At 43.3% G+C, this 27,113-nt stretch overlaps 1 protein-coding gene across 5 annotated transcripts in view; it reads right to left on the bottom strand.

The window, feature by feature from the left end:
* Nucleotides 1-27,113, bottom strand: part of CFAP54 (cilia and flagella associated protein 54) — a 703,284-nt gene that overhangs the window by 587,453 nt on the left and 88,718 nt on the right. For all 5 annotated transcript variants that reach the window (XM_073556932.1, XM_073556934.1, XM_073556933.1 and 2 more), the window contains exons 8-13: nt 24,500-24,601; nt 20,886-21,084; nt 16,264-16,362; nt 11,652-11,764; nt 3,909-4,074; nt 2,914-2,996 (exon numbers count right to left, since the gene is read on the bottom strand). In XM_073556932.1, coding sequence (XP_073413033.1) covers nt 2,914-2,996; nt 3,909-4,074; nt 11,652-11,764; nt 16,264-16,362; nt 20,886-21,084; nt 24,500-24,601 — 762 coding nt within the window. The remainder of the gene's footprint in view (nt 1-2,913; nt 2,997-3,908; nt 4,075-11,651; nt 11,765-16,263; nt 16,363-20,885; nt 21,085-24,499; nt 24,602-27,113) is intronic.

Raw genomic sequence — 27,113 nt, 5'->3', positions numbered from 1 at the left:
GTACAAAGAGAAGTACCGGGAGTGGTACAAGGATGGGTACAAGGAGTGATACAATGAGTGATATGAGAAGTGGTAAAAGAAGAGTTGTACAAAGGGTGGTGCAAGCAACAACAGGGCAAAGAGAGTATTCAGGTTGTGTGGATCAAACTATATATTAAAAAACATATGCATCCTAGAATCCACCAAGCCGCTATATCTGAAGGTCATTTTCTATTAACTGATTGAGTAGTACAAGGAATGGTACAAAAAAATGGTATAAGGAATTGTATGAAGAGTGGATGGAGGAGTGGTACAAGGAGTGCTGAGAGAAGTGATACAAGCAATACAGGGATGAAGGGTGTATTCAGATTGTGAGGCTAAAACCATCCAGTTTTGCCATGGTTATCGATGTTATTGCAGCTTTTACACGTAAAAAGTTTAAATTTGATGTATTTCACCCATAAAAACTGAAATCATAACAAAATCCAAGGGAAAACTGCATGCAGTATTTTGGATGGAATTGTAGACGTGGCTTTAACCTCACGTTCTGAACACGCCCTTAGCATCCCACAGATTCCATTCCTGGATAAAAGACTACAGCACACATAGGGTTTGCATATATTGTGACTTGCCTGTTCCCTTTAAATATTTCATATATCCATTTTATTTTTTCTAAACAATAAACGCTTCCCGACAGAGCGTATTGTCCCCTCACAATAGCGCAGGTATGGCAATCCCCATTTACTGTACACAGAGCAGTCCCGGTGATTGATTTATATGCAGACCTAGACAAAACCTGTCAAGTGTCACTGATTTCTTGTCAGTCCTGCTGACTGTTTGCAGTGACGCATACGTTAATGGATTATCTATCACTCACAGCTTTCAATAATTTCTCATTTAAATTTCAGATTCTTTGTGAAAAAGATAAAATGAGTGTCTCCGTTTATTGTTAGAGTCCTCCTGCACATCTCTGTGCGGCTGGAGATAGGAGGAGGCTGGAGAAGAGACCGGTACATTGGGCTCATCTCTATAGATGTGTTGTCTAACGTGACGGGAACTTCACACAACCGGTACGTGGGCAAAGTTATGGACGTGGTCATGCAGTTTAGCCCTTTTTATGCTGTATTTTATAACTGTAAAGGCTATGGACACCTTGGCATTAGTAGAAATCACAAAGGTTTGTGATTACATTGAATTAGAAACAAGCTGCACTCTTCACTCCCGGTTAGGTCGCCTAATTAGCAGCCCCGCCAGTAGTACATGGCGGGTGCGAGTTCTGTGAAATCATGGATGATGCTACTTTCACTAGCACCAACGTTCTCCATCATCCACACTCCTGTGCTGCCCCTTGTAACATGGTGGCCAGAGCATGCGACATCTCTCTACTTCTACACGGATGCTGTCCATGTCCGATCGCTTCCACCTCCCTCCTCCGTGTGATCTCTTCCTCTGCAGACTCTTCTCCCTCTCGTCTGTCTGTCATCATGTCCAACTGCTCTAAAATATTACCTTGTGAGCTACGCCGGACCATAAAAAGCAGCACTAAATAAAAAGGCCCATATATCTGGAACAATATAGCGGAATTTAAAAAAAAAATAAAAACTGGATTGCTCGCGGGAGCAACGGGGAACAAAATCTGCCCACTCCTAACCTTAATTACACTGTCCATTGAGGCCTCATCATCCTCTTGTTATACAGAATATTAATTCCTCCCCTACCTGTATAATTAGATATTAAGAATTCACTAACTGGCTTGCTATCAGACAGAACCAGAAGCTGGGGAGAAGACTTAAAGGGAATCTGTCACCCCTTTTTTGAGATCATATAATGATATCATTCAATTGTGTGTCACATAAGGATTCTCCTAGTACTTTTGCTTCCCCCTGACCCCGCACCTTTCATGCATAAATACCTTTTTTATATCGGTTCAGATGTATGTAAACTGCCACGGTCCGGTCCGCTGGGCGGGGCTTATTCAACTTCTCCCCCCCGTCTTGCTCTACACTAGAAGAAATGCGTATAGCAAGACAGGGAGGGGGGAGCAGGTGAATAAGCCCCGCCCATCGGACCGGACCGTGGCAGTTTACATACATCTGAACCGATATAAACAAGGTATTTATGCATGAAAGGTGCGGGGTCAGGGGGAAGCAAAAGTACTAGGAGAATCCTTATGTGACACACAATTGAATGATATCATTATATGATATCTCAAAAAAGGGGTGACAGATTCCCTTTAACTGCATGCTATAACTGTAAATATTGGAAAAAAGTCAAAATCACCAAACCAAAATGAAGCGTTAAAGGGGACCTGTCACCCAGGTTTTACTCTCATTTTATTCGTGCTGCTCTCCCGAATACTTCCCTACCTCTAGCTCAGCAGCTTAAATGCTTTATTAGGTAGAAGATTCCCAGCTACTAGTAGCTCTTCCAAATAACCCACTTTATTAGAGATTCCTTAACCTGGCAAAATGTGACATTGAATATTTTAGCTGAATTTTCATGTTTTAAAGGGAATTTAGGGTCAGAGACCCTGATTCCAGCAATGTGTAACTTACTGGGCTGCTTTCTGTAGTTTTGATGACATCACAGTTTTATCAGCGTGAGATTATCACTAGTGGACCACTTGGCCTGCTGCCATTTATTCTAACCACACCCCCACCACTGATTGGCAGCTTTTTGCTTATGCATAATGTACACACAAAGCAGCCAATCAGTGATGTGGGCGGGGTCATACAGAGCTCAGCATTTGGAAAACTGTTAGATCTGCTGCAGATATGTGCTTTTATCAAAACTAATAGAGAGAGCAGCCCAATAAGTCCTACATCAATGGAATCAGTCTCTGCTCTTAGATGAGGTTACAAAAATCTGATGACAGATTTTCTTTAAGAGTACATTGTCTGTAATGCTTAAAAGGAAAAAAAACACCCACAATACCTGAGAGGAGCGATACACACATGAGTACAGCGTCTCTGCCAGTGTGACGTGATCATCTGTAGATTTGTTATGTATAGGTTCACCTGGAATGTAAGATCAATCCATCAACAACATTGGATTACTGCCGATATTCTACAATGCATACATCATCTTCTATTTTTATTGCTTACGCCACAATTGTCACACTTTTTCCTTATCTTTTCCTTGTGTTTTCACTGTCTGCAGACATGGCAAGATTCGGGTTGTATCCATTAGGAGTGATGCCACGCAATGTGTCACATACTCCCCTAATGGCCCTTCCATTTGAAGTCCCACTTGCTTACCGCCATGGCTAGATGGATATTTCTGGGAAGGAGACGCGAGTGGGGAGTGGCAGGAGCTTTGTATGCAGACTCCTTTCTTCATTAAACAGTCCCAAACAAGAATCAGTAATGTACACAAGGACAGTGGGCTGATTCTGAGCAGCATTTCATGTTCTAAGATGCAGAATCACTATGAAATCTCAGGCATATTTTAACTTGTCAGGTTGTCCCCCCCAGAAGGGAAAAACATTAATCAGGTAGACTGGAAGCGCACACTGTGCCTTAATGAGGCATCTTCACCTTCTTACTCCTCTTGACTTATCTTAGCCAGGACGAACTTATTTTCTGCGGATACTAGAGACAGAGTCTTAGAATAGACTTTAGAAAATATTCAAAAGGGTTAAAAGTGTAAGTATTTGGAGTCAACCAGAAGCAAACAGTGAATATATTAGAGAAGCTGAAACTGTCTGTTTGCTTGATTTCCTTTATAATGGCGCCATCTGGTGGAGACACTCAGGAATGTTAATGCATCACACAGGATGAAAATAGGTTATTTTTTTTAGTTGGATGGTGTTTTTATTGGCAATTTGTTTTAGATTCATAACAAGCAGAACATGAATAGTATCAGTTTATAGGCAAACATGAATGACACTGGAAAAAACGTAATAAAAGAGAGCAATGTTCTTCACTTACCTTGTAGTCCAATAATTCCAAGATAGTCGGGTAACTTGGCTATATTACTCTGCTTCACAATCACCTGCACATTGTGTTTGTGCTTCTTCCCTGACAACAAAGGTTCAGCAACAATAAGTATGCTCAGATCCATTTCTTCTTTCTTCCACTTTGCGCTTTCCTCGGCCTAGTTTGGGAAATTCAGATTGATATGAGAGATTTGTATTTGCATTTATTTCAAGGAAAGAAAAGAAAAGTTTACAAGTATATAAGTTTATACAAGTACAACAGCCGTGCAAGAAACTAAGAAGCAAGCACAGATGCACTCATGTGATACGTCCCCATAGCAATTCTCCGAGCAGTACAGGTCGTGTGATCCAATGCTGGAACCTCAACACTGAGGCCTCATTCACACGGCAGGGATTGTACACAAAATACAGTAGAGCTTGTCAGAAATGTCAGTGTTTCAAAGTGCCATCACAGTGTGGTCAGTGTCAGCACCAGAGTGTGGTCAGAGTGTCAGCACCAGAGTGTGATCAGAGTGTCAGCACCAGAGTGTGATCAGAGTGTCAGCACCAGAGTGTGGTCAGAGTGTCAGCACCAGAGTGTGGTCAGAGTGTCAGCACCAGGGTGTGGTCAGCGTGTCAGCACCAGAGTGTGGTCAGAGTGTCAGCACCAGAGTGTGGTCAGAGTGTCAGCACCAGAGTGTGGTCAGAGTGTCAGCACCAGGGTGTGGTCAGCGTGTCAGCACCAGGGTGTGGTCAGCGTGTCAGCACCAGGGTGTGGTCAGAGTGTCAGCACCAGGGTGTGGTCAGCGTGTCAGCACCAGGGTGTGGTCAGCGTGTCAGCACCAGAGTGTGGTCAGCGTGTCAGCACCAGGGTGTGGTCAGCGTGTCAGCACCAGAGTGTGGTCAGCGTGTCAGCACCAGAGTGTGGTCAGCGTGTCAGCACCAGAGTGTGGTCAGAGTGTCAGCACCAGAGTGTGGTCGGCGTGTCAGCACCAGAGTGTGGTCGGCGTGTCAGCACCAGAGTGTGGTCGGCGTGTCAGCACCAGAGTGTGGTCGGCGTGTCAGCACCAGGGTGTGGTCGGCGTATCAGCACCAGAGTGTGGTCGGCGTGTCAGCACCAGAGTGTGGTCGGCGTGTCAGCACCAGAGTGTGGTCGGCGTGTCAGCACCAGAGTGTGGTCAGAGTGTCAGCACCAGAGTGTGGTCAGAGTGTCAGCACCAGAGTGTGGTCAGAGTGTCAGCACCAGAGTGTGGTCAGAGTGTCAGCACCAGAGCGTGGTCAGCATGTCAGCACCACAGTGTGGTCAACGTGTCAGCACCAGAGTGTGATCAGAGTGTCAGCACCAGAGGTGGAGCAGATTGCCAGTTCTTACCAGAGTTTGAGCAGAGTGTCAGCTGTTATCATCAGAATTTGAGCAGAGGGCTAGTAGTTACCACCAGCGTTTGGTCACAGTTCCAGTTGTTACCACCACAGTCTGAGCAGAGTGCTGGTTGTTACCACCAGAGTCTGAGCAGAGTGATGGTTGTTACCACCACAGTCTGAGCAGAGTGCTGGTTGATACCACCAGAGTTTGGCCAGAGTATCAGTTTTTACCATCAAAGTTTCGTCAGTGTCAGTTGTTACCACCAGAGTTGTTAGTTAGCTGTTGGTTGTTTGTTACTACCAGAGGAAAAATTGGACCTCTTTGTTGTAAAAATTTCTCCTGAGTGTGCCAATACACTAAATGTAAGCGGGAAATACTTTTCAAGCACAGTGCAAAGCTCAGAAGGGAAGGAGCGCCATTTTACAGTGTTACAGTGCAGATTTTACTGCTGTTAGGCCGGCGTCACACTACCATAGAATGCGGCCGTGTGCTATGCGAGAAAACATCACATAGCGCTCAGCCCAGTGTTAATCTATGGGGCAGCTCCCATCACCGTTTATTTTCTCGGGAGTATTCAAGGGTGTGTAAAATCGCAGCATGCTGCCATTGTCAGCGAGATTTGGCCGAGATTCTCCAATGCAAGCCTATGGGTGCGAGGAAAAAAAAAGAAAAAAAAACGCACAGCATTCGGACCATGCGAGCGCTGTTCGATTTTTACGCACTGGTGTCCTTTGAAAAGCCGGCAATTCATGTGTCGCGTACAGTAAAATCACACTGGCAGGTTAGAATAGAATAGATAGACTCCAGGAGGCAAATAGCGCTTTGTCCCTCCCAAGTCTCCCTGTGTGGCTAAGCAGTACTGTACAGCCACATATTGGGTATTTCTACATTCAACAGAAACTGTGGGACAAATTTTGGTGCCATTTTTACCCATTTCTGCTTGTGAAAATGTAAAATCTTGGGCTAAAACATAATTTTTGTGGTAAAAATGTAATTATTTTTTCTTCACTGCCCTATGGTATAAAATTCTGTGACATACTTGTGGAGTCAATATGATCACTGCAACCCTAGATTAATACATAAAGTGGTGTAATTTGTATAATGGGGTCACTTATGAGGAATTCTACTGTTCTGGCAGTTCCCCCAGTGGGTCATGGCACCCACAAACCATAAGGTTGGAGTCACTCTAAACGTATGAAAAAGTCTCCCTGCCGAGAGTCACAGGAGTGTAATGCGAGTGTCATGTGAGTACAATCTGACTTTTACACCTAGCATGTGATTTACATCTGAATGCAGTGCGTGTGCACTGCGCCGATGTCAAATACTGTAGGTGAAAAAAGCTCATTGACGGCACCGCGAGCAGGAGAACTTTCTCACGCTTGCGGTGCCGTCAGATAGGGAATAGGAGTTCACAGAGAGACGCTGAGCACACGGTGCTCAGTGTCTACTGGATGACAGACTGCATGGTTGCATCATGCAACCTGCCATCTAGATGTAGCAGAGCTAGACCCATCGTGGGACAAATGGATTTAAATCATCTCTGCGGAAAGGTGAGGAATTTTGTTGTTTATTTTTTTTACCTCTTTTGCAGATGACAAGGGCATCAGTGGAATGGAATGGAATTAGGCAAGGTCATAAGTATGGTTTAATTAAGATTATTAAAAGAGTCTGTGTTTTTCTTTCAATTAAAGGACTTTCTGGGTGTCTGTGTTTTCTTACAATATGACTATGGGGTTAGTAATGTGGGCGTCTTATTGACCCCTCCCCATTACTAACCTCGGGGCTTGATGTCACCTGACAATACAAAGGTGACATTAACCCTCCCAACTATCACCCCACTTGCCACCACAACAGGGCAAGTGGGAAGAGCGAGGCTAAGTGCCAGGATTCATGCATCTTAGAGATGTGCTTTTTCTGGGGCGGTTAAGAGCTGATGTTTTTAGCCTGGGGGGAAGTATCCATGGCCACTTCTTAAGCTATTAATATCAATCTGCAGCTTTCTGCATAGCCTTTGCTGGTTATTAATTATAGGTGGACCCCACGTCATTTTTTTGGGGGGTCCCCCATTTTAATAGCCAGTAAAGGCTAATTATACAGCTGTGAGCTGATATTAATAGCCTGGGAAGCTTCATAGGTATTAACCCCTTTCCAGGCTATAAACATTGCCCCCCAGCTGTCGGCTTTCCCTCTGCAGGTTACGAAAATTGTGTGGGAGCCCACGACATTTTTTTCCGAAAAATATTTTATTAATTAAATACATGTACTGTAAGCTGCACACACTGTACTAATTGTATTTGTCACTGATATCTATATATCTACCTATTCTATTTGTATTTAGGGTATGTAATCCATCTCTTCTATGCGGTCGGCTCCTGCAGTGATTTTACAGTACGTAGCACAAGAACTGCCGGCTTTTCTTCTACCTACCTATCTATCTATATATATATATGTATGTGCCACTGACACCTACTGTATATATCTATGTATTCTATGTGTTTATATCTATTCTAATCTGTCATGCTGTGAAATTACTGTACGCAGCACATGAATTGCCGGCTTTTATTCTAATATATTTATATATATATATTATGTGTGTGTTTTGATGAATATTTCATTTGAAAACAATGTGTATTTACATTTGTGACAGAGAATTGCTGTATGTAAAACCTCATGTTAAAAATCATATTGCAATCGGATAGCAATTGCACTGCATTCGGATGTAAATCGGATGCTAGGTGTGAAAATCGGATTGTACTCGCATTACACTCCTGTGACTCTCGGCAGAGAGACTTTTTCATACGTTTAGAGTGACTCCAACCTTATGGTTTGTGGGTGCCATGACCCACTGGGGAAAACTGCCAGAACAGCAGAACTCCTCATAAGTGACCCCACTCTACAATTTTACAAATTACACCACTTATTAATATAGGGTTGCAGCGATCATAGTGACACCACAGGTGGATCACAGAATTTTATACCATGGGGCAGTGAAAAAAATAATTAAAATTTTACCACAAAAATTATGTTTTAGCCTAAGATTTTACATTTTCACAAGCAGAAATGAGTAAAAATGGCACCAAAATTTTGTCCCACAATATCTGCTGAATGTAGAAACACCCAATATGTGACTGTACAGTACTGCTTAGCCACACAGGGAGACGTGGGAGGGACAAAGCGCTATTTGCCTCCAGGGGCACAAATTTTCCTAAAATAGTTTGCAAACTTCATCTACAGAGCCCTTAAGTGCTAGAAGAGTAGAATTCCCCCTCAAGTGACCTCATTTTGGAAATTATACCCCTTTGGGAATTTATCTAATAGTGTAGTGACGATTTTGACTCCATGGGTGTTTTCCAGAAACAAACAGCTGTGGATTCTACTGAGTAAATTGCAAACTGCAAAGGTATGCCCAGCCTGTGCTTCTTGAGACATGCCCCCCCGTAAATTAGGTGGGCTGTCAATCACTACAGAAATGACAAACACGTGGACGCGATATGTGGTTTAGGCACATTGGAGCCCAGAAGGGAGGGGGGCATTTGGATTTGGGAGTGTTCAATTCGCTGGATTTCTTTTGGGGTGCGAGGAGCCACAACGCTTTTCCAAAGCCATTGTGCTACCAGTAGCATGGAAGCCCCCTATATTTCCATTGACTAGGTGACGAAACCAGGTGGGGACTTGCTATTTTTGTGGACTGAGTTGAAGCTTTTATTGGAAACATTTTACATAACATTTGGGATCACATTTATCTGGCGCTCTATACCGAGCACTTACTTTGGGGTTTCCATCTAAATATCCGAGTGAGGTGATTCAGATGAAACCCTTGAGGGATCCATATGCTATAATGAGGCAGCAGAGTTACTCTGGACTCCGTCTGGCCTCTGTTCAGTGGTTTACTTCTTTTCAGAAGTGCACAAAACTGTGGCAGACGGTGCATTTTCGAACGCCTAAAAAGATGGACACTGCAAGATCACAGGTCAGACAGTGTCCATAGTGACTTCATCTTCCTGATTGTAGTGAATCTTCTGCTGGGGGTTCCGTCTGAATCACTTATTTCAAACATTTACACGGAAAAACCCTGGTGCAAGCGCTCAGCGCAGAGCGCAGGATAAATGTGAGCTGAGCTTTACTGTGATCTTTGGGAGGCTAAATTAAAAAAACAGTAGGTGAAGAATTGATATTTATTTTTTACGCCGTTCCTTGAACGGTATAAATGATTAGACTTTATTCTTTGTGTCGGTGCAATTACAGCGATACCAGATTTATATCGGGTTTTTCAGCTTGGCTGTCTTTGCACACTAAAAAATGCTTTTATTGCAAAAAAAAGTTTTTGCATCGCCATATTTTGAAAGCTATAATTTTTCCACATTTCTGACGACAGTCATGTGAGGGGTTGCTTTTTGTGGGACGAGTTGACATTTTTATTGGTATTGTTTTCGGTCACATAACCTTTTTTCTATTGCTTTCTATTTCAAATTTTGGGAGTCAGAATGAACAAAAACCAGCAATTCAAGAATTGTTTTTTTGGTTTTTTTTTATGCCGTTCTGCGTGTGGTAAAACTGATAAGGCACTTTTATTCTACTGGTCAGTAGGATTACAGTAATACCAGGTTTTTTTATGTTTTGGCTCTTTTACACAGTAAAAACTATTTTATAGTTATTTTGAGACTTATAACGTTTTCATTTTTCCGCTGATGGAGCTGTATGGGGGATTGTTTTTTGCAAGACAAGATGACCTTTTCAGAAGTACCACTTTATTTACATTGGTCTGTTTGATCGCGTTTTCTTCCAGTTTTTGTTTGGCGATGTGATAAAAAAGTATAGTTTTATGTCCTGTTGCTCATTAATTTTTTTTGCGATGTTTACTGAAGGGGTTACCTAGTGTAACAGTTTTATGGGGCAGGTCGTCCTCAGGTCACCATGGCAATGATCGGGCCACAGCGATGAAGTTGCAGGTGCGCCAATCGGAGGGCAGAGGGAGCCCCTGCCTTCTAAATGAGGCAATTGCAGCATTTAGGGGGTTAAACTGCCGGACAGTGAGTGCTGAGCGTCAGCTGTGATATCATCTGACCACCTGGTGGCGATCACAAGCTCACAGCTCCTGTTTGTGCAAAATCACCTGGATGTACTCAATATGTCCAAGTTCAGTAAGTACCAGCTGACCATGATGTACTGAGTACATCCAAGGTCTTGAAGGGGTTAAATCCTTTACAAAAGCATTTATAACTTTCACTTTTCTTATGCTAATGAGGGTTTTGACTAGTTGATGGGGCGCTAGTTCCCCAGACTAGTCAGCCCTTTTTTTTATGTTATCTCGCCCCTGTGGGCGTGATAACATAATTTTCATGAGCTAACCACAACTCAAGTTCCTGTAAATCTGCGCATGTGCGCCGCTCATTCCGGCAACGTCATAGTTTCAGAAGATGGCTTCCTGTCGAGCGCAGTGCGTCTCTGAAGCAAGGTGTACGCTTCCCGGCTTCAGAGGCACGTCTACAAGTTCAGAAAATGGCCACCAGTCATGCTCAGTGCGTGCCTCTGAAGTCGGGAAGCGTACATTTGGCTTTGGAGACGCCATGACGCTGCCGGAATGAGTGGTGCGCCTGCGCAGATTTGCACGAGCTGGCAATGAGCCCGGCTAGGTCAAATTATTTTAGCATGCCCACAGGGGCGTAATAACATGGAAAGAGGGTCAACTAGTCTGGGGAAGTAACACCCCATCAACTAGTCAAAGCCCTCATTAGCATAGGAAAAGCGTTTTTTTTTTAAAGCATTTATTTAACTGAAATAGGTTATTCAGGGCTGGTTAGGGAGGGAGTGTAATCACACATAGCTGAATGATACTGGATTGGAGGGCATGGGGGACCTGACAGGTTCCCTTTAAATAAACAATGCCTGACAAATTCAACTTCACCCGCTGTTTTTACAAATGCAATTGTGTATATTTTTATGAACTCTTATAACCTTAGTTTCCAGCAGCACTTCATACATGAATCCAGCTGTTCTGTTCAGAATAGTCACTATCTTTTAATACATAAAAAAAAAACTTTTTTCCCTAAATAATTTGACCAAATTGCACTTTTGTCCCAAAATGTTTTATGGGTTCACATATAACTTGCATTGTTTGCCTAACACCTTGCATTGGTCAAGCCTGTATGGTGGAAGCAAAGTTGAACTTGGAGATCTTGAAAAACGCACTAAGAAAAGCCACAAAACCTGCCTTTATTTACTGCCAAGAAATCAGCTTTTGGCTGTAGGAAAAAAAACGCAGAAAAACAGCAATGTGAGCACATAGCCTGACACTGATAAACATTGCAGCAAGTGGAGGAAATACTGTACGGTTCTCCAATATCTCATGATTATAATTGCTGACATCAATTCTAGACTCTTATATTGTACTACCTGTAGGAATGAATATAATGGCGCTATAATGGCATCAAAGGCTTCCCAGTGTTCATAGCTAAATGCCAGTTTTGAAAACTTGACAACGGCTTCTGCAGACATGGCATCCTTTTCTGTAACAGACACAAAAAGAGACAAAGCAATGCAGATCCCGAAATGCTCATCCAGCACAACAGAGAGCTCTGCTGCATTTCACAGCACTGTTATCAATATATCATCAGCCCCAGTGTGAATTGGACGTGGCAGGAGGAACATTTAAACTAATTCTAGACAATGTAATGCTGCCTTTGGCAGTGTCTGGCATCTTGTGAAATCTTCAAGGATGCTCGGCGAATGTTTGTTGTGAAATGATTTATTTCTTTTTGCAGTACATTTATCTTATTGTACACGATTAAGTCATCAGTTATGTTACTCGCTCTTTAGCCTGCTCCTTTGGTTACAGACTGATGAAATATATGACTAACATTCAGACACAATTGTAAAAGTGAAGAACAGATGCAGATGTTGATGTATTCTGCTATAAGGTGCTTTCTTCAGCTAATTTGCTGCAATATAGTGTCCATGTGGCAGCATGCCAATGGGTGCGAGACATCTTTTCACAGTAGAAAATGTGTTCTAGGGCAATGAAAATATATAGATATATATTGTAAGCTACAAAGAAACAAAAACTGACCATCACCTCCTAACGGAATGACGTGTGAACAGTCGCAATCTGCTGTGATTGTATTAGAGACACAAAGAATAAAATCGCAAGCTGTGACAATTGTGTACATAAAATATGAACTGCATTACTGCTGTAGGGAATATACTTATATAAATTAAGACACTCGCAGCACAAATCAGCCAATTCATGTGTGCAAACCAACCACAACAATGCAACCTGGTCAATTTGTGTAAGCCCATCAGCCATAACAATATGACCAGGCCAATTTGTGTTAGCCCACCAGCCACGACAATGTGACCAGGCCAATTTATGTGAGCTCACCAGCCACGACAATGTGACCAGGCCAATCTGTGTGAGCCCACCAGCCACAACAATGCGACCATGCCAATTTATGTGAGCCCACCAGCTATGACAATGTGACCAGGCCAATTTATGTGAGCTCACCAGCCACGACAATGTGACCAGGCCAATCTGTGTGAGCCCACCAGCCACAACAATGCGACCATGCCAATTTATGTGAGCCCACCAGCTATGACAATGTGACCAGGCCAATTTATGTGAGCTCAACAGCCATGACAATGTGACCAGGCCAATTTGTGTGAGCCCACAAGCTACAAAAAGGTGACCTTGCCAATTTATGCACCAAGTACCTTTATTTTATCAGTGTATTCTATATAGTAGTAATGCTGTTTACATTTCATGAAAAAATACTGGAATTATAAGACTAATTAAAAGAATGAGGGGACACTGGATAAGAAACTTGGGGAACTACAGTTGCAAAGCACTTTTTTGAAATGTGGATTTCAGACTTAAAGTGGATGATCATGGAAGAGATAGTTATGGATGATGCAAAACAGATTAAAAGAAAACCACTGCAAAGAGAGGTATACTGAATATCCTCCATCAATACAGGAAGTCCGGAAGGGTTGAATGAAAAATGTAATATCAGCGTTCTTCTATAGAAGCGTGTATTTTTCAATGTGTTTTTAACTGCACCTGTGTAAATTTAAATACAACAAATGAGGTATATATAACTATATACCGTAATTTATGAGAACACATCAAGAAAGGATTGCACATAATTATGTATAACCAAAATGTTGTTTTGACTATAGCAAAATAAATGGTTTCATGTACTTTAAATAGCTGTTTGTAGGATTAGTGCAGTGTGTCTCGTGGTATGTGTCATTTTAAGGAAGGAAGAGAAGTAAGATTGCGTGCTTGAGAAAGGGGAGGATACTCGAAACATTGCCACAGGTGCAGACCCTCTAATCGTCAAGGAGCGTGTCTGCCTTTACCATCGATCTCTGGAGTTAATGGATTGTCTACACCGGATCATTTGGATTTTTCTCACCGTGAAAAATATATTGATTGATTATTGTCTGTAATTGCTACATTTTATTGGAAAATGTTGGAAATGCAAATTGATCTCTTGTAAATGAAATATTGAACAATTCAATGTGTTTTATGAGAATTTTCCACACTATATAATACAGTCACAGCAGTTTGTATCTGTTCACACTTGTTTCATTCTATTAGGAAGCGATAGTCAGTTTGTTATGTCTTTATATATGTTGAGGAAGTGATTGCTTTCTTAGTTGGCTAAGCATTCACCCCAGTCCAATGTTGTTTTTAATAATCCTCTTAAATGTGCAGGCTTTTTGCCCTGGAGATTTATATCTGATAGACACAGCAAAGGGAGGATGCAATGTTGTGTCTGGTGGGCACACTATATTTGGTCAATTTGTGCATTAAGTACAGTCATTCTATAAATACACTGCTCAAAAAAATAAAGGGAACACTAAAATACCACATCCTAGATATCTCTAAATGAAAATATTCCAGTTGCAAATTTTTATTCATTGCATAATGGAATGTGTTCAGAACAATAAAACATAACAATTACGCATATACTCAAATCAAAGTGGAAAATCAAATTGCCTCATGACAAGGAAAAGATTCTCAGTAGTGTGTGTGGCCTCCACGTGTCTGTATGACCTCCCTACAACGCCTGGGCATGCTCCTGATGAGGTGGCGGATGGTCTCCAGAGGGATCTCCTCCCAGACCTGGACTAAAGCATCCGCCAACTACTGGACAGTCTGTGGTGCAACGTGACGTTGGTGAATGGAGCGAGACTTGATGTCCCAGATGTGCTCAATCGGATTCAGGTCTGGGGGAACGGGCGGGCTACTCAATAGCTTCAATGCCTTCATCTTGCAGGAACAGCTGACACACTCCAGCCACATGAGGTCTGGCATGGTCCTGCATTAGGAGGAACCCAGGGCCAACCACACCAGCATATGGTCTCACGAAGGGTCTGAGGATCTCATCTCGGTACCTAATGGCAGTCAGGCTACCTCTGGCGAGCACATGGAGGACTGTGTGGCCCTCCAAAGAAATGCCACCCCACACCACTACTGACCCACTGCCAAACCCGTCATGCTGAAAGATGTTGCAGGCTGCAGATAGCTTTCCACGGCATCTCCAGACTCTGTCATGTCTGTCACGTGTGCTCAGTGTGAACCTGCTTTCATCTGTGAAGAGCACAGGGCGCCAGTGGCAAATTTGCCAATCCTGGTGTTCTGTAGCAAATGCCAAGCATCCTGCACGGTGTTGGGCTGTGAACACAGTCCCCATCTGTGGACGTCGGGCACTCAGACCATCCTCAAGGAGTCAGTTTCTTACCGTTTGTGCAGACACATGTACATTTGTGGCCTGCTAGAGGTCATTTTGCAGGGCTCTGGCAGGGCTCCTCCTGTTCCTCCTTGCACAAAGGCAGAGGTAGCGGTCCTGCTGCTGGGTTTTTGCCCTCCTACAGCCCCCTCCCCGTCTACTGGCCTATCTCCTGGTAGCGGCTCCAGCCTCTGGACACTACGCTGACAGACACAGCCAACTTTCTTGCCACAGCTCGCATTGATGTGCCATCCTGGATGAGCTGCACTACTTGAGCCACTTGTGTGGGTTGTAGAGTCTGTCTCATGCTACCATGAGTGTGAAAGCACAACCAACACTCAAAAGTGACCAAAACATCAGCCAGAAAGCATTGGCACTGAGATGTGGTCTCCACCTGCAGAACCACTCCTTTATTGAGGGTGTCTTGATAATTGCCAATAATTTCCATCTGTTGTCTATTTCATTTGCACAACAGCATGTGAAATTGATTGTCAATCAGTGTTGCTCCCGAAGTGGATAGTTTGATTTCACAGAAGTTTGATTTACTTGGGAGTTATATTCTGTTGTTTAAGTGTTCCCTTTATTTTTTGAGCAGTGTATACAGCCATAATGCAGTTTACATTGCACACATACAATTATTGCATAGACAATAACATACCTGCCTAGCTTTTTACTAGAACCAGAGCCTGTGTTCACTTGGTGTCAGTCTGCTGGATTGAGCAGAGTCGAGTGTGCTGCTGGTGAGTGACCAGCCAAAATGTGAGCTATTGCTGGGAGAGAAACATGCCAGAATCTCTCTCTGAATGGAGACTGCATGGGTCGGCTAAGAAAGCTGAGCAGCCTGTTTATGGGAGCTGCAGAGAACCGTGTGGAAGCTGCAGCCTTTTCAGTGTGAACTGTGCACAGAGTTGAACATTTATGTTTGATGTTGGAAGCTGCTAGAGCTTGGACTTGAAGGGGATACCAAGACTGGTGGGATTGTGACTATTCTGTGTATGAAGTTTGCTCCTGGAGAAAGTACTGTAATCTGCTCGAGTGAGCCCGCACTGATATATGTGCCTGCTAAAAGAACCATATATTTGCTGTGACACTTTGTGCCCAGAAGAGGCTGTTTTTGGTTTAGAATCCCTTAGATTTTTATTAAAGAAAAAAAACTGCACTTGCTTTGACCAAACCGCATTGCCTATGTGAACGCTACTTAATGCCTTCGTGAGAGAGTGAATCCCTATATATGTAAACCAGGATAGCTCACAGATTTATACTTTAAATCTCACCTTGCACTGCTAACTCCAGAATTGAAGACTCTTTCAGCAGTTTACACAACTCACTTTCAGGGGTACCTCCCATATTCCGCTCACCTTTGTTGCCTCCCCCTAGAACAAGTGAGAAACAGTAAAATACATTTCAGATTTTCATTTTTATCCTACACTAAATTACATGAATTCAGCAACAAAAGTGGATTGTATGGTTTTTGACATGTAATGAACGTGTCTATTTCATAATTATCACTGTGCTGCAGATAACAGGCCCATGAGAAGCTAGGAATCAGTCTGTGCTACTGAGTTAGGCCGGTTTCACAAGTACTGATATTTCCGGTCCGTGTATCAATTTGTCACATTTGTGTGGCATTCGTGTGCTATCCGTGTGACCGTGTGTGATCCGTATGTCCGTGTCGTGTTAACCCTATGACTTTTCAAACGCACACAGATGGCACACAGACGCCATCCGTGTGCGGTACGTGTATACACAGATCCTTTGAATTGTATGGGTCCGTGTGATCCGTGCTGTCGCTCACATAGACCCATTCATTTGAATGGTTCTACGTGTGTCAGTGTCTCCGGTACGTGAGAAAACTGTCACCACACGTACCGGAGACAGACGTGTGAAACCGGCCTTAGGGTGTGTGCACATGACGTCTTCAAGATGCTGGAACACCTACCAAGGTTCTGCTAGGTGAAGCTACTTCTGGAAAAAGCTGTCTTTATCCTGAACTGTCTTCACTGCCGGTTATACCACTGTCTTCTTGATGGCTCTGCTGCCGGTGTCCTTTGTAGTATTATTTAAACAATAATTAGAGAGCAGCTCCCTGGCAGGAGCTGCATAAATAATGGTCACACTGCTTCTTTTACCAGCTTCAGTTTCCAAACCCTGAAGTGTTTAAAGGAAGTAACCAAAAACTGAACGCGTGTACAGCAATGTCATTTTTACATTTATTTTTTTGTGACACTTTTTCAGGCAGAATCCACCGGAAAAAGACATTGTGTGCACATACCCTTATGCAGAACGGAGCCACTGACATGTGGCAAAAACGTGATGTGAACCAGGTATTAGGCTTTAATGGGTGTTTAATGAAATGTTATGCAACTTAGTAATAGCCATTAAAATTGTTGCTTATGGTTAGTGACTGCACAAATTACAGTTTACATTCAGAGGCTAAAAGCCGTCCTGACAGCTGACGATGCATTACCAAGAAAAGCTTACCCATCTTCTGCCAACTAAATCACTGCCATGGACTCAAGATTCCTCTATTACATTGTTACTAATAAGTTATGTCACCAATAAGCCCTAAAAGGGTGGTTCCAAGTTATAACGGCAGAATGTAAAGATCAAAAGTTTTATTCAATTTAAGCAAATTCCAATCTTTTAGTTATGGCATCATAGTCATAATTCATGAGACCCTCAGCTGTGAGGCTTCCACCTAAGTAATGTGATGTGATCACAGAGCTGTCTCTCTAGTTCTGTGTCTGTCTCTCTCTGTGTCTCTTTCTCATGAATGCAGAGTGGCATGGAGGCAATCGGCCTGTGGCAGTGCTGAGTTGCTATGGAAGTCCAGGTTGCTCCGATACCAGGCATCTGCATTGTTGGGTCTGGTGTCTCTCATCTTCCTCTTGGCAATACCCCATAGATTCTCTATAGGGTTAAGGTCAGGCGAGTTTGCTGGACAATCAAGCACAGCGATAATGTTGTTTGTAAACCAGGTATTGGTAGTTTTGGCAGCGTGGACAGCGTGCAGAAAGCTTGCCGGCAGAGGGAAGCATGAAGTGCTCCATAATTTCCTGGTAGACGACTGCTCTGACATAGGTCTTGATAAAGCACAGTAGACCTATACCAGGAGATGACATGGCTCCCCAAACCATCACTGATTGTGGAAACTTCACACTATACCTCAAGCAGCTGGGATTGTGTGCCTCTCCACTCTTCCTCCAGACTCTGGGACCTTGATTTCCAAATGAAATACAAAATTTACTTTCATCTGAAAACAACACCTTGGAACACTGAGTAACAGTCCAGTTCTTTTCTCCTTGGCCCAGTAAGACACTTCTGGCGTTGTCTATTGGTCATGATTGGCTTGACACAAGGAATGTGACACTTGTTGTCTATGTCTTGGATACATCTGTGTGTGGTGGCTTTTGAAGCATTGACTCCAGCAGCAGTCCAATCCTTGCGAATCTCCCCCAAATTTTTGAATGGCCTTTTCTTAACAATCCTTTCAAGGCTGCGGTTATCCGGGTTGCTTGTGCACCTTTTTCTACCACACTTTTTCCTTCCACTGAATTTTCCATTAATATACTTGGATACAGCACTCTGTGAACAGCCAGCTTCTTTAGCAATGACCTTTTGTGGCTTACCCTCCTTGTGGAGTTTGTCAATGACTGCCTTCTGGACATGTTTCAAGTCAGCAGTCTTCCCCATGATTGTGGAGCCCACTGAAACAGACTAAGGGACCTTCTTAAATGCTTAGGAAGCCTTTGCAGGTGTTTCTTGTCAATTATTCTAATTTACTGAGATAATTACTTTTGGGTTTTCATTGGCTGTAAGCCATAATAATCAACATCAACAGAAATAAACACTTGAAATAGATCACTCTGTTTGTAATGACTCCATATAATACTGTATATGGGTTTCACTTTTTGCATTGAAGAACTGAAATAAATTAACTTTTTGATGATATTCTAATTTAGTGAGAAGCACCTGTATATAACATTTCATTTTTTATTTAACATAATGAAAATACAGAATTAATCTAAGTAGGGTACATAAATGGCAAGGAAATATTGTATACATATTTCTCATTAATTAAATGGAAAATAGAATTCCAGCAAAAAATGGGACCCAGTCACCATGAAAATACATTCTAATCTGTTATAGAGCAGGAGGAGCTGAGGAGGGTGATATATAGTTTAGTGAAAAAAAGATTCAGTATAATGTGTGTTTTCATCATTTAAACCTTTGCTCTTTCTGGCATTTTCGGTTCAATGGGTGGTCCTATCTGTAATGCTGGTGGGTGTGGACCCATTGCGCCACAGGCCAAGTTTTCCCTGGGGGGGCGTGACTAAGCGAATACCTGGTTTTTGCTAGAGCATCTGGTGGTGAGGTAAGGCTTGGTCGCAGGTAGTCGCCAATTACCACTCCATGGCAGTCACCAGGACTACATCAGCTGACCGGAGGATTAAAACAATGGGTATACGGCAAAGGAGGGCAAAGACAAAACATGGTCTGAAGGTCAGAAGTCGGGGTAGGAAGTATAGGGTCAGCAAGGAAAACCAAGGTCAGGAGTGGAAAGGAAAACTAGCCTGGTCGGTAACGGGTAGCAGAATACAGATACAAACATAAAAAAGTTCTAACAGGGTAGAAATCAACATTCGGGCGAGGAGAGGAAGGTGGAGCTGCTTACATGGGATAGGCCAGGGAACCTAATCTCTGCAGAACCTAGCAGGGTTAAATTTGTGCAGAGGCAGGCCACATCCCCCAAGGCTAAATGAATGCAGGAAGCAGATTAGTAGAATGGTCTAACGCAGGGAGAAACCGAACGGTGAGTAGAAGGGCGCTGGGAGGCATGCTAACTACCGCCATGACACTTTCCGTGACAAACAGCTAAGGCCAGACTGACCATCTGGCAAATGCCAGAAGGGCCTATCTGGTCATGGGCTGCCATGTCTGCTATGTTGTTAACAGAATCGGTGTTCTCAAGACACCTATACTGTTAAGTGTTGTGACTGAGCACAATGTTGCTGACTACGTCACTTACCCCAGTAGGCCACGGGTGTCATTAGAAATATTGGTCTTGTAGTCAATCTTGCTTTCCTCCATCCAGGGTAATATTAATAATATTTCCTATCTGGTGCATGGGGACGGGGACAGCATGGGCCTGTGTGATTTCAAATGCCAGGGTTGAATTTCAGTCTCAGTTCGTATAAGTGTGCATACAGAGACAGCTGTGAGTCACAGCTAGGACTGCCCACTGGCCCGAAAAGCCCAGAAAGAGGAGAAGATACACATACTGAATCTTTTCCCACTAAGCTATGTATCAGTCTGCTCAGCTCCCCCTGCTCTATAGCATAGTGTCTGCAGACTGGACTGCATTTTCATGATGACAGGTTTCCTTTTAAGATTCCAAATCCTTGAACAGGACCATAATAATTTATTTTTTAATTATTCTATACATTTACCTATACAATTAAAGATTACTTCTGGGCATCTCTCTCACCTATAAAACACCTTGGAATTCTCTTGATTCCATGATTTATTTGTACAGTAAGAAATATACGGATCTATGGAAGTGAGAGCAATGCCCAGCACTAACAGTAGGACTGAGAGCAGTGCCCCTCAATAACAGTAGGACTGAGAGCAGTGCCCAGCACTAACAGTAGGACAGAGAACAGTGCCCAACACTAACAGTAGGGCAGAGAGCAGCGCCCAGCACTAACAGCAGGGCAGAGAGCAGTGCCCAGCACTAACAGCAGGACTGAGAGCAGTGTACAGCACTAACAGCAGGACTGAGAGCAGTGCCAAGCACTAACAGCAGGATTGAGAGCAGTGCCCAGCACTAACAGTGGGACTCAGTATTTTGTTGTGTCTAGGGTAGTTCTTTAGGAACCTTAATTGCACAAATTACCTGAAAGGATATCGATTCCTGCAAAACAAAGCTCTGCAATCACATCATGTATTTCTGGTTCGTCTGGCACCGGGGGTCCAGCCTGCAACACTCTTCTATTGCTATCCGTCAGTGCTTCAACAATAGCAAGGAATTGGGCTGCATTGTTTCCAAACATCTCTACCAGAAGTCGCTCAGTATTAGTACGAGGCCACGGCAACTGGGAATAGAATAGCAGATGTACTTTCTTATAATGTGGCCTATCTTACTATATACAGATAGTATTGGCAATTCCATCATTTCGGTAGGTCTGCATTAATCGGAATGTCAAAGAAAAAGGATGTAGATGCACTGAGCCAACAGTGTGGTCAGGGGCAGGAGAGAAAGCAAGTAGATCCCCTAGGCTGCATAGAGGTATCACCATTATAAAGGGATGATGATGATCCCATTGTATGAAGCTTTTCAGAACATACCGGCGAAACTGGGGCAAATTCATTAGCACGGTTTGAAATAAAGACAATATAAACTTTCAGGCTTACTTTACACTAAAATAGTGGCACATGAAAATAATAAGGCTGTTTCTACATGGCAACTTTTGCCAAGACATTTGACATGCGACTAAAGTTTGCAGATGCGGCTACAGTGAATGTGGTAACATTGCAACCCCCAAATGGACTGCGATAAGAAAGTCGCAAGAGTTCCAACAGCCATAGATTTTTTGTTATCCGCTTGTCCCAAGTCACTACGTGACCCCAATCACTTTCAATGCGCTGCAATGTAGCAGTAACAGCTATTGAACTTTGGGCGCAAGGCAGGCATCGCAGACAACGTGGCCGTGTAGCTCCAGCCTAAATAAGGTACATTTTAGGACCTCATATAGCCATTCCCTTCTCTTCTAGCCTCTTTTGAAAAGTGTATAAAACACAGAACAATACTGGTAGTTTTTAAGCACATATATCTCTTTCTCACCTTTACGCCACCTCTTGCATGGGTTTGCATAGTTTTGGACCAAAAATGTTTTGAAAATAATGGAGTTAGGACAACACTTAGCCATTCTCTTCTTTTCTGTACACTTCTGAAAAGTATCTAAACCAAAAAATGTTTAAAAAAGTAACTAATCTAACACCGGTGGCCTAAAGTTAATAGCAAAAAAAAAAAAAAAAAATCACACGGCCACTATGGACCAGGGTGTAACGGACACTTACAGTGAAGGAAAACAGTACACCTCTGAACAATGTCTGGGAGGCTGCGGTTGGTGCTGCCCAAAAGGTTGATCATCAACAGATTAAGAACCTGCCAGACTCCATGGATGGAAGACATATAACAGTTAGGCCGGTTTCACATTTGCATTTCAGGGCGCTGCGACGGCCTGCGCACGGCCGCCGCTAAGCCCCGCCCCCTGTCGCGCCTCCGCCGGTAGTGCGCATGACGCTGCATGCGTCCTGCGTCCCACATCTATATCACTGGGGACGCAGGCCGTGCGCAGTATGCTTTTGGCGGCGCATGCGTCCTTTTGACGGTGCGCCGACCAGCGCCAAACGCAACCTGTTGCAATTTGGTTGCGCTCGGCGCACCGTCAAAAGGACGCATACGCCGCCAAACGCATACTGCGCACGGCCTGCGACCCCAGTGATAAAGATAGGGGACGCAGGACGCATGCAGGGTCATGCGCCGATAGGCGGAGCTACCGGCGGAGGCGCGGCAGGAGGCGGGGCTTAGCGACGGCCGTGCGCAGGCCGTTGCAGCGCCCTGAAACGCAAATGTGAAACCGGCCTTATTGAAAAGAAGGGTTACTGTATTGGTCACTGATATTTGTTTGGAAATGTCACAAATGTATTTTTGCACATTTTGAGATGTTTGGTTATTATTATTTGTTATTACGCTCACTTTAACAGATAAACGATTGAGAAAGAAAAATTTAAGTTTTTCAAATAGTTCCATAATAATTCTGCTAACTAATCGCTGCCCAATAATTATACACACCTGGAAATTATCCTAAGAAACACAAAATCTCACTTTTACTTTCTTACATATTCAGGTTTATTAAACCTTCTGGATTGGCCGACAGCAAATACGGTAATAAAATGAGCCATCAAAAATACAAATTGCCTAACTGTGCACAGAGTATAAAAAGAAAAAGGTAGAAAGCAGACTACACAGAACATGTTATCATTTTCTCCGTAACATTTTTTATGTTTCTAAGATTTTACATTAGCACGTTATCACTTCAATTTTGGTCATAAATAATAATAACCATCTTTTACTAAAGAAGGGTAATAAGCACAAGCTAGGGCAGATCGTTGCACAATTTTAGGCTATACATGTGCTACATACGAGTGACATTGGATCATAAGATATGGAAGTAATAAAAAAGTGCAATATGTTCTGGGGGATGTGATGGAAGTAATGACAAGTGAGAACCTTCTGTATTTCACAAGAGATTTTTGGTTCCTTTCTATCCATCACACAATAAACTACTTATCAACTTCCCTATCAAAAAATATATACCGTTTTTTACGGATTATAAGACGCACTTTTTTCCCCCCAAATTTGGGGGGGAAATTGGAGTGCATCTTATAATGCATATATACCTTAAATGTACTGTTGCTGCAGCCCGCAGGCTAGGATGAGGGGGGTGTCTGGCGTGCTGCGGGTTCCCGACGGTGCTACAGGAGTGTCGGGTGGTGCTGACCAATGCTGTTGCGATGTCTCCGGTGCTGCTGGGGCTCTGCCAACATTTTGTGAAAGGCCAGAGCCCTGGCAGTTCCATGGTTTCCTGTGCGGTAGACTCCGGGAAAATGGCCGCCGCTGGCGGCGCATACGCAGGTGGAGATCTCAGCACCAAGATGTTGGGAGATAAGACTTCAGCGCTGAGATCTCATCTTCTGAGATCTTGGTGCCGAGATCTCCATTTGCACATGTGCCGCCCCCAGCGACCATTTTCCCGGAGTCCACCACACAGGAAACCATGGAACTGCTGGGGCTCTGGCCTTTCACAAAATGTCGGCAGAGCTCCAGCAGCACCGAAGACACCACAGCAGCACCGGGCAGCACAGCCTGACACCCCCGCAGCGCCAGACACCCCCATAGCACCATCGGGCACCCGCAGCACTGGACACCACAGCAGCACCGGACACCCGCAACGGCACGCTGCACATTGGAACCACCCCTCATACCAGCCAGCAGCGACACTGTGACCCCGCTTTACCGCAGCTACCACCCCCAGTAAAGAATAAGATGCATGGATTATAAGAAGCACCACCATTTTATTAAAAAAAAAGTTTTTCATTTTTTCCTATTTTTTGCCTCAAAATTTGGGGTGCGTCTTATAATCCAGAGAGTCTTATAACCCAAAAAATACGGTATATAGTCCATAGCATAACAAATGTTTTTATCTTATCTTTATGCAAAGTGCAGAATAAGCTTATATATATAAATTGCCCAAACAGTCTTTCTGATAATAGATACTGAGGATTGAATGCTACTTCCTATTTGTTCTATCAGCCCATAGACTATCTTTTATGGCAATGTCAGGAATTACGATGAATTGTCGTGCTTAGAGCAATAAACAATAAAAATGACAAAATTGCAAAGAAATGACTCCTTAAAAGAGAGGGTCCTATTCCCAAACCAACCTTTTCCGCTTCTTTTAGATTATTTTTCAGCTTTGGACGAAGGATTCCTTTTGGTTTTCTTCTTGACTCAAAAACGGCTCTTTTGAAGATCATTACTGCCATCTGACAATGAATGCATTCAGTTAGTCCCATAACATCAATTCACGTTATATCAGTAGGAAAATTTCCCCTTGAATAACAACTAACAATTAAAAATGACATAAATTACTATTGTCTGTAATGTAGGCCTCATGCACACAGCCATGTTGAACATCTTACCGAGGGATAGACTATTCTCTATTAGGTGTCACATCTCTGATCATATTCCACTTGTGTTTATGGAACCAGGGAGATTTTTTTTTTCTATTATAAATTAATTGTACTGTATGTATACCAAAAGTATTCTGTCAATAAGATTGCTACAGACACCTTCCCTTCATTTATGGGACCCAGTCACTATAGACTATGCCATTCATTGTGGTAAAGGTCTACAGCATGAACTGACATGTGATCATATAAAACCAGGGAACCAGGGAAGTGACATGTAATATCTTACTTCCAGAATCAATGACAAGCAAGCATTTGTAATTCACAATCAGGTACATTTATCCTGGGACATAACATGTCTAGAAAGCTATTTGGACAAATTGTCTTAAAAAATTGTCAATTCTTGTTGTAATTAGCACAGAAAGTGATCTTGATCCTTCCTCCATAAGTGTCCAATGTGCAACCCAGCATAATGTATCCACAAGCCGTTACTTCCTTTATTTAAAGGGGTTATCCGGAAATAGGTGTTTGATGACGTATCTCTCAGCTAGGTCATCAATGGCAGATCGGTAGAGGTCTCATATCTTGTGCCCTCCTTAATCAGTTACTTCTTCCTCCAATAAAAGTCGACAGGCCATCTAATGTGTATACACTCCCTGACAGAAGTTATGTCGCTTATCCATGTTATGTAAATAAAAGCTTATAACCTGACGTTAAGGGTATGTGCACACTTTGCGGATTCTGCTGCGTTTCCACAGCGGTTTTGGGCCTGCGGAAACGCTGCAGATTCTGCAGCGTTTTACAAACCCTTTATTTCCTATGAAAATAAAAAAAAGATTTTTCCGCGGTTTACAATCCGCAGCATGTCAATTGTTTGTGCGGTTCTGCTGCGTTTCTGCACCCATTGACTTCCATTGAGTCACGCAATTCCGCAGCAAAACCGCAGAGATAAAAATATCTGCGGTTATTGCTGCGGAATTGGGTGAAAAAACGCAGCAGAAGGAAGTGATGTCGGGAGGAAGAGGAAGTGCGTGGGCGGAGTGTAGGGAAGAAGAAGGAAGTCGCCATAACGTCATGGAAGGCTACCGTCGCATGGGGATCGATGTGGTCCGTCTCATAGATTTGGTATGTATGCATGTATGTATGTGTGTGCGTCAGTCTGTGTGCGTCTGTGTTTGTCTGTGTGCGTCAGTCTGTGTGCGTCAGTCCCCATGCGACGGTAGGCCCACAATTGTGCTCAGTCGCTGTATGGGAGAGTAGTCCCTGCGGCGACCGTGCACAATTGCTCAGTAAAGGGTTAAAAAAAAAAAAAAAATACATGACACATACAATACACATACAACATACAATAAAGGACATACAACATAAACATACTCACCACATAGCGATGCTCCTGCCGTTTTTCATGGAGTTTTCCCGTGTTCAGGTGCTCCGGGACCTCGCTTTACGGCAATGTAGCTGCGTGTGACCTTTCCCACGCAGCATTGCCGTAAAGGAGAGTACCGGAGTCAATGAACTCCGGTAAACTCTCTCACGCATGCGCAGTAACACACTGCAGGAGCTTAGCTCCTGTCAGTGTGTTTCTGCAGCCATGGAGGATGGTCACATCTCAGGATGTGACTGTTCTCCATGGCAGATGGTCGTGGGACCCTCGTTTATGGACTGCGACGGAACAGGGAGTATAAATTTGGTTTGTTATTTTTAATTTTTTTCTAGGAGAACGAGGGCGTTGGATTGAGTGAAAAATAAGAATTTTTTGTCAAAAACTTGTGTTTTTTTATTTCATTAATTTTTTTTTTTTGGTGTCTGTGTTTTATTTCAAAATTACCTTTTTTGGATTAATAATGGATCGGCGTCTTCTTGACGCCTCTCCATTATTAACCGGGCTTAATGTCACCGATGAAAGGTGACATTAACCCTTTCATTACCCCACATCCCGCCACTGTGCGGGAGTGGGAAGAGAGGGGCTAAGTGCCGGAATTGGCGCATCTTTGATGCGCCGGTTCTGGGGCGGCTGCGGGCTGGTATTTGTAGCCGGGGGGGGCAAAATCCATGGCCCCTTCCTAGGCTATGAATATCAGCTCGCAGCTGTCTGCGTAGCCTTTCTGGCGCTAAAATATAGGGGGACCCCACGTAAAAAAATTTTTGGGTTGGGACCCCTTTTTTTAGAGCCAGAAAGGTTACGCAGACAGCTGTGGGCTGATATTCATAGCACGGCTACAAATATTAACCCTCAGCTGTCTGCGTAGCCTTTCTGGCCCTAAAATATAGGGGGACCCCACGTAAAAAAAATTTTGGGTTGGGACCCCTTTTTTTGAGCCAGAAAGGTTACGCAGACAGCTGTGGGCTGATATTCATAGCACGGCTA

This window comes from Dendrobates tinctorius, unplaced genomic scaffold, assembly GCF_039654945.1.
Source record: "Dendrobates tinctorius isolate UK_male_01 unplaced genomic scaffold, ASM3965494v1 ptg000241l, whole genome shotgun sequence".
NCBI classification, from domain to species: Eukaryota; Metazoa; Chordata; class Amphibia; order Anura; family Dendrobatidae; genus Dendrobates; species Dendrobates tinctorius.
Note: the sequence above shows the minus strand (reverse complement) of the source record. Positions and strands in the feature narration are given on the sequence as shown.